Source organism: Trichechus manatus, unplaced genomic scaffold, assembly GCF_000243295.1.
Source record: "Trichechus manatus latirostris isolate Lorelei unplaced genomic scaffold, TriManLat1.0 scaffold00236, whole genome shotgun sequence".
Taxonomy (NCBI): domain Eukaryota; kingdom Metazoa; phylum Chordata; class Mammalia; order Sirenia; family Trichechidae; genus Trichechus; species Trichechus manatus.
The window spans coordinates 3,176,126-3,184,180 of NW_004444172.1; the positions used below are offsets into that span (position 1 = coordinate 3,176,126).

Genomic DNA, 8,055 nt, shown 5'->3' on the forward strand with positions numbered 1-8,055 from the left:
TCTCTGTTCTCTTTCAGTATTCTTACTCCGTTTGGTGTTCGGCTGAGTTCTTTATCTCTTCATTTGATGTTCTAGGGTTTCAGGATTGTTGATTCTCGGTTTGGCTTAGTTTTTCGGATCTTTGTTGTGGAGGAACGGCGTGGTGTTTCTGCCTAGAGCGCCGTCTTGCCGGAAGTAGTCTGTTGGTTCTTGATCTTCACTGTAAAAAAAATTGTATTTATTTATTTGCTGTTGTTGTCATTGAGAATATATACAGCAAAACATACACCAATTCAACAGTTTGTACATGTACAATTCTGTGACATTGATTACGTCGAGTTGTGCAACCATTCTCACCTTCCTTTTCTGAGTTGTTCCTCCCTCATTAACATAAATTCATAGCCCCCTAAGGTTCCTATCTTATCTTTCGATTTGCTGTTGTCTATTTGATCACGTAAAGATAGCTCTTAAAAGAGCATAATGCTCAAGGCAGACATTTTTTCCTGCTTAAGCTAAACTACTGTTTGGTTTTAAGAAGACTTAAGGGGATATTTTTGGTTTAAGGTTTAAAGATTATCTCAGGGCAATAGTTCCAGGGGTGCATCCAGCCTCCATGACTCTAGGAAGTCTGGAGTCTATAAGAATTTGAAATTATGTTCTGCATTTCCCCGCTTTTGATCAGAATTCTTTAGAATCTTTGATCAAAATATTCAGTACTGGTAGCCAAGAACCATCCAGTTCTGTTCTCATGGCAAAGGAGGTAGTTGTTCACGGAGGCAATTAGTTATACATTCCATTTCCTCCTCCAATTCCTGACTCTCCTTCTTCCTCTGCTGCTCCAGGTGAATAAAGACCAATTGTCCCTTGGATGGCCTCTTGTAAGTTCTTAAGACCCCAGGAACTACACAACAAGCTAGGAGGTAGAATAGAAGCACTAAACACTTTATTAGGCCAATTAACTGGGATGTCCCATGAAACCATGACCCTAAACCTCCAAACCAAGGAATTAAATCCCATGAGGTGTTTGGTTGTACATAAGCAGCCTCAAGCAGCTACTGTTTTTTTTTTTTTTTCTTCTAACTGTTGGTGCCTCAATCAAACCCAAAGCACTGGAAGGAAACAAGCCCCATCTACTCCATCTTTTTCTCCTTTCCCTTTAGTCCTTGTATTAGTCAAGGTTCTCCAGAAAAGAAACAGAACACAGATAATATCTGTCTCTACCTATTTATTGAGAGATACAGAGATAGAGACATAGAGAGATTTAAGGAATTGACTCACATGATTCTGGGGGTGGCAAGTCCAAAATCCATAAACCTGGAAGGTTGGAAATTCCTGCAGGATATTTATTTTATAGTCTTGAGGAAGAATCCTTCTTCTTTTGGAAACCTCAGTTTTTGCTGTTAAGTTAGCTGTTTGGATCAGGCCCACATCATCAAGGGTAATCACCTAAAAAAAAAAAAAAAAAAAACCCAAAAAACAAACAAACAAGAAAACCAAACCTGTTGTTGTGGAGTCAATTCTGCTCAAAATGACCCTACAGGACAGAGTAGAGCTGCCCCATAAGGTTTCCGAGGCTGTATATCTTTACGGAAGCTGACTGTCACATCTTTCTCCAATGGAGCATCTGGTGGGTTCAAAGCACCGACCTTCTGGTTAGCAGCTGAGTGCTTAACCACTGCACCACCAGGGCTCCTATAAAAACCAAACCTGTTACCATCAATTTCGACCCACAGTAACCCTATACCTTGAGTCAACTGATGGTAAATATTAATCACATCAGCAAAATACCTTCAGAGTAACATCTAGACTAGTGTTTGGCACCATAGCCAAGCCAAGGTGACTCATAAAATTAACCGCCCCCATCCTTATTCCTAAAGGAAGTGACAATATCTTACAAACAGAGGATGAGTCCCAACTCAGTCAGTCAAAAATTCTGTGTCACAGGTGAAATTCCAGTAACAGAATTTTAAATTGGAAGAAGCAGTAAAATGAAGGGTGGAAGATCCAGGGTGAAGGGGGCCAATTTAAGATCACTTAATGGTAAAACAGTGGCACAGTGGTTAAGAGCTATGGCAAGCTATGGCTGCTAACCAAAAGGTTGGTAGTACAAATCCACCAGCCGTTCCTTGGAAACCCTATGGAGCAGTTCTGCTCTGTCCTACAGGTTTGCTTTGAGACGGAATCAACTCAACGGCAACGGGTTTGTTTGTTTTTGGTATGGTAAAGTGGCCAAGGAGCCCTGGTGGCGTAGTGGTTAAGTGCTCCTCCGGTAACTGAAAGGTCAGCAGTTTGAACCTCCCAGCGGTTCCACGGGAAAAAAATGCGACAGTCTGCTTTGGTAAAGATTATAGCCTTGGAAACCCTTTGGGGCGGTTCTACTCTGTCCGGTGAGTTGAATCAACTTGATGGCAAGGGATCTGGTTTCTGGTAAAATAAAACACATGTAAATCTTCAAAATTATGTTTATTACAGAACATAGGAAATTCTAATATAATTTTTGTAAGAAATATTTGTTTTCTTTAATAGTGGTTTATCTAGGTATTAAAACCCAAGTTAAAAGTTTATAGCTCCCCTACGGGGATGGTTAGTAAGTAGTTCATGTGTCACTTGAGTTATAGGTGGTGGGAAAGTTAAGGAGTAGTTCTTGTTGTTAGGTGCCCTTGAGTCACTTCTGACTCTTAGCAACCCCAAGAACAACAAAAGGAAGCTCGGCCCAGTCCTGCACCATCCTCACGTTTGAGCCCATTGTTGCAGCCACTGTGTCAATCCATGTTGTTAAGGGTCTTCCTCTTCTTCGCTGACCCTCTGCTTTACCAAGCATGATGTCTTTCTCCAGGAACTGGTCCCTCCTGATAACATATCCAGGAGATGAATTCTTGCCATCCTTGCTTCTAAGGAGCATTCTGGCTGTACTTCTTCCAAGACAGATTTGTTTGTTCTTCTCAAAGTCCATGGTATATTCAGTATTCTTCGTCAACACCATAATTCAAAGGCATCGAAGGAGAGTAGTTAGAAAGCTGGAATTAGCTATATGAATTTCCCTGCTGATTAAGAAGGACACCATTTTGTTTGCGTGAATAATAGAGTAATACATTGAAGTGTTATTTACTCTCTTAGAATTTGTCAGAAGGCAGGGATTACATGATGAACTGAAAGGGAGTACTATGAGAATAAATTGTCAGGTTTCAGCAGACAATTTAATGTCTCCTTCTGATGAAATTCTAAGCAGGCAGTTAAAGACTTCTATCAAAGAAGTAAGGGCTATAGGAATTAGTGTCCTTCAAAGCCCCAATGATATATGCGGGATTCCATGTGCTTTTTACTCTGTAAAGAGAGTTCTGGGAAAGAAAGAAAATTGCTTTCCACTTAAGTGTGGAAAAAGAGACGTTAAATTAAGTAATTTATGGAATAGCTGATAATAGGGAGGTTACCTGGTTGGAAATAGATGTTAGTGTTTACTTACTTGTTGCTATACCTTGGTTGAACTCATTTAAATAAAATAGCCTGTGATTGTTTTTGTTCAGTTATTTTAATTCTAAAAGTTCTGTTTTAATAGAAAATATATAGCTGATGATAAATCATTCAAAAATCCACTTTTTGATATCCATGATTAAAGAAAACCAAGACCAGGAATGACCATCTGCTGAAAAGTTTTGAATTGTGGCTATAATGCCTAACAGGAAATAAAAAGTCTTCTGGAAAGATAACCTTGGACATCTAGCCTAATAAGGGAATGGTGAGTGTGTAACACCCTACCTGTACCTTGCCTGATCTTGCTTCCTGAAAGTAGAGTTCTTTCTGATGCCTCAGCAGCCTATTTAACCTGAGGGAGGGGTGGGTTGGAGGTCACTATTATTTATGGACCAAAGTGCAGGGACTCAGCCATTGGACCCACTTCTCAACTGTCAGGAAAGTTTTTCTTAAAGGGATCCTCTGAGGGACCCATCTGGCAAGACAGTACTCCCGCCTTGCCCCTCCCCATTCCTTTCCCATGGGGAAGCCAGTCTGACAGAGACTTGAAGGAGCCAGGCCTGAAATGATTCACTGGGAGATGCTGTTTCTTGGAATGATTCTGCTTTGCTGTTTGGCACTTAGTCAAACGCTGAGCCTCTTTAGAGCTGCACTGTCTAAGGAGCATCCTTCTTAGGAGCTCTAGTTCTGCAGGATGCTAATCTGCCTGATAGGAAAAAGAGGTTCCGTGATCAAATACTTTTGGGAAATGGTGGGTTAGAGAAAGTTGATGAGGTTTCTTAATTATAGGACTTTATAGATCCTTTAATATGCTGATATGCAATATAATTTTCCATATAGGGGATAGTGTATGCAATGATTTCCAAGCTTATGAGAACAGTAAACCTATTTTCCTTCCTGGAACATCTACCTAAGCCACCTGGGGAAATGTAAGCCTTTGCAAGGGAGGAGCTCTCTGGCAGTGGGTCTCCAACTTTGCTGCATTGTAATCCCCTGGAGATTTAAAAAAACTACTGATGCCTGGCTCCCATACTCAGACATCCTGATTTAATTGGTATGGGGTGTAATCTGGGCATTGGGATTTTAAAACCTCCCAGGCAATTCTAACGTGCAGCAAAGCTGGAGAAATACTGCTCTACAGCCCTCTCACCTTATGCCATCTTTTGAGTAGGCTTAACCAGCAGGGCACTGGCCTGAGTTTACATCATTGTTTTGCCACCAAGTAGCTTGGTGATCCTCTCCGTATATAAAAAAACCAAACCAAACCCATTGCCGTCGAGTCGATTCTGACTCATAGTGACCCTATAGGACAGAGTAGAACTGCCCTATAGGGTTTCCAAGGAACAGCTGGTGGATTTGAACTGCCAGCATTTTGGTTAGCAATAGTAGCTCTTAACCACTACACCACCAGGGCTCCATTCTCTGTATCTAAGTCTCTTTATATATAAGACAGGAGAACGGCAAACCCACCCTACTAGCTCACAGGTTTCTTGTGATGAAGGAGTCTCTGATAGGGCTTTGGAGAAATCATACTCTTCAAGATCATGACTTTATTATTTTACTTTAGTTTACAACACAGTGCACAGAGAGCCAAACAGGACCAGAGCTCCTGAAAATGCTCCCAAGGCACAGTCTTTCGATATAATTTTTGGAGAATAGTTGTATTAGAATCACATGTCTGTTAACAATGTAGATTCCTGTACCCCATGGCAGATGCATTGAACCAGAATCTCTGGTGGTGGGACGCTAGAATTCACACTTTAAACAAATTCCCTAGGTAATTCTTTTTGTCTTTGTTTTCCAGTTTTTTTCCTTTTATTGCCTCTGCATCTTTTATTGTTGTTGAAAATATACAGAGCAAAATATACACCAATTCAACAATTCTACATGTACAATTCAGTGACGTTGATTACATTCTTTAAGTTGTGCAACCGTTCTCACTCTCCTTTTCTGAATTGTTCCTCCCTTATTAGCGTAAACTCACTGACCCCCAAGCTTCCTATCCAACCTTTCCAGTTGCTGTTGTCAATTTGATCCCATATAGATAGTTCTTGAAAAGAGCACAACACTCAAGGCTCTCTGGGTAATTCTAATGCACACTGAACTTTGAGAAGCAATGCCATGGTTGTGGGGGGTGGAGGGACAGAATTGGTCACCATCAAGAACTTGCTCAGTCTGCCTGGTGGAAGTCAGCTCATGATCCATTCATACCTGCTTGTCCAACAGTTCATCTCATGACTCCCCCACTTGCATCATTCTCTTCTTCTGCCCAATGGCGAAATTTTAGGGTCACCAATTACAGTACATCTTGATGATTGGGAGTAAAGGCTTGTGCTTACAAAACAGCCTCCTTTTGGGATCAGGTCACAGCTGGTAAGAGTGGCATTGTGCAGACCCCTGACAAAATTCCTAACTGTGATACAGGAAATCTTCAAAGAAGCATATTCCTTTTGGTATAAGGCAGAAATAAGACCGGACTAGGAACCAGCCCCATTCGACCCTGCTGGGTAATGGCAGCACACGGGATGGGGCATTGGGACTTTGCAATTAAGGAGAAACTTCCAAAGATATTAGACACCTTGTTAAGAAGTCATATGAAGATAATCCGCCTCTCCCTGGAGACTCATCTCAGGAACCAATTAGGGTATGAAGCTGGGGCAGTGAGTATAAGAAGCTCCTTCAGTAAGGTCTAGTGTTGGATCAGAAACTCAGGAAGAGAGGCTGGCTGGCTATCCATGCTACGCTGGGCTGAGTCTGAAAAAATATGGGAAACTCGAGTGTCAGGGTGCGAGGAAAGAGACCAGAAAAAAAAAAAAAAAAAAAAAGCCCAAAGAACTCAAACCCATTGCCGTCAAGTCAATTCCGACTTTCAGCGACCCTATGGGGCAGAGTAGGACTGCCCCATAAGATTTCCAAGGCTATATCTTTACGGAAGAAGACTGCCATATCTTTCTCCCATGGAGGAAAGAGAAAGACTCAATCAAGTGGGAATAAGGAATAGAGGAGCTGAAAAGGACTTCATCCCAACCAGGCTGCTGTGATTACAGACCTCGGGCTGCCTTGTTTTTTATTGGATAGGAACAAAGGAGGTAACTGAAGCTCATAGAGGAAAAGTGACTTGCCCAGCGTCACACATACAGTGTGGGAAAACTAGAACCCAAGCCTTTTTCTGCATCAGCAGTATTTTTTCTCCACGACCCTGGGTATACCACTCCTGTCACCAGAAGAGCAACAAACAGCAGGTCACAGGCAGAGGAAACACTAAAGAAGAAGGGAAGGTGATAGCGAAGTGGAATTCAGGTGAGGAGGGTTCATGCTCAGACCATGGCTTCCAAAGAATTTCCTTTCTTTGTCATTATCCCTAATGGGTCATTTCAGCATTGGTTTGCCTGCCAGTGCACGAGGAAATCAAACATGATCAAATCCCTTCTTTACAGCTCTGTTCTAGAACTCTACCAACCAAAAAATAAATAAATAAAAAAAGCCCAAACCCGACTCATGGTGACTCCATGTGCTACAGAGTAGAACTGCTCCATAGGGTTTTCTTGACTATAATCTTCACGGAAGCAGATCACCAGGCCTTTCTTCCATGGGGCCACTGGGTGGTTTTGAACTGCCAACATTTAGGTTACTAGTCAAGCGCAAACGATTTGCACCACCCAGGGATCTCAGAACTCTACAAAGGACCTTCACATCCATTAACTCAGATTTCTCCAACAGTGCTCAGACAACACCAGACAAGCATGAATACTTCTGCTTCTTCTTGCTTTCGAATTTGGATGCTGTTTATTGTCAAATTACTGCTTTTTATTAGGGACTGTTAGAACAACCAAATAATGCTTATGGAGATTTGTTAGATGCTAAAAAGAGCTTATACTTGCTTTTTTGATTCCAAGGTTAATGCCAGTATTTATTTAAAAAATCTCCCTTAATCAGCCAGCCAACTCCAATTAGGCTAACAGCTGTTAGTTAAACATACATGTTGTTATACCGAGAATAGAAATATTTCTACAAGGAGAGCTCATTGCTGACTGCTAATGGATTTTTTTTTGGGGGGGAGGGCTTCATGTTCTTTTGCTTGTAGAATATAAATTCTCCTTCCTTAAAAGGTTCATTTAAAATTTTAAATAGCCACCATATATATATGGAGTGCTTTTAGCTTTCCAACGCACTTTTGCATTGGTTTTAATCTATGCATTAACTGTATCTCATAAGCAGAGCAGATATTATGATCCCCTTTTGGCAGAAGAGGAAATTGAGGTTCAGAGAGATTAAGTGCCTTGTGTAGGATCAAACAGCTAACTGAGCATGGAGTTGCAAGTACAAGAGCTGACTTGTAAATCAGAGAATCACTTGCTCTCCTTTTTCACTATAATGGAAGGATTCATCACTTCTTATCTTGTAGTAGAGTAAAGCTATCTACTTGTTTATTTCCATCTTAGATTGCAAAGTTTGTTGAAGTCAAGCACCTAGATGATAAACACTCAATATAAAACTTATTACCTTGAAATGAAGGAGTCTCTTGGTAGTGCAAATGGTTAAGTGCTCAACTATCAGCCAAAAGATTGGCAGTTCGAACCCAATCAGAGGTGCCTCAGAAGACAG

At 41.2% G+C, this 8,055-nt stretch overlaps 1 protein-coding gene across 1 annotated transcript in view; it reads left to right on the forward strand.

Annotated features, from left to right (window-relative positions):
• The first annotated feature begins 5,975 nt into the window (after positions 1-5,975).
• Positions 5,976-8,055, forward strand: part of LOC101343740 (olfactory receptor 9Q2-like) — a 3,170-nt gene continuing 1,090 nt past the window's right edge. The window contains 1 exon segment of the mRNA XM_012559348.2: positions 5,976-6,132. Coding sequence (XP_012414802.2) covers positions 5,976-6,132 — 157 coding nt within the window.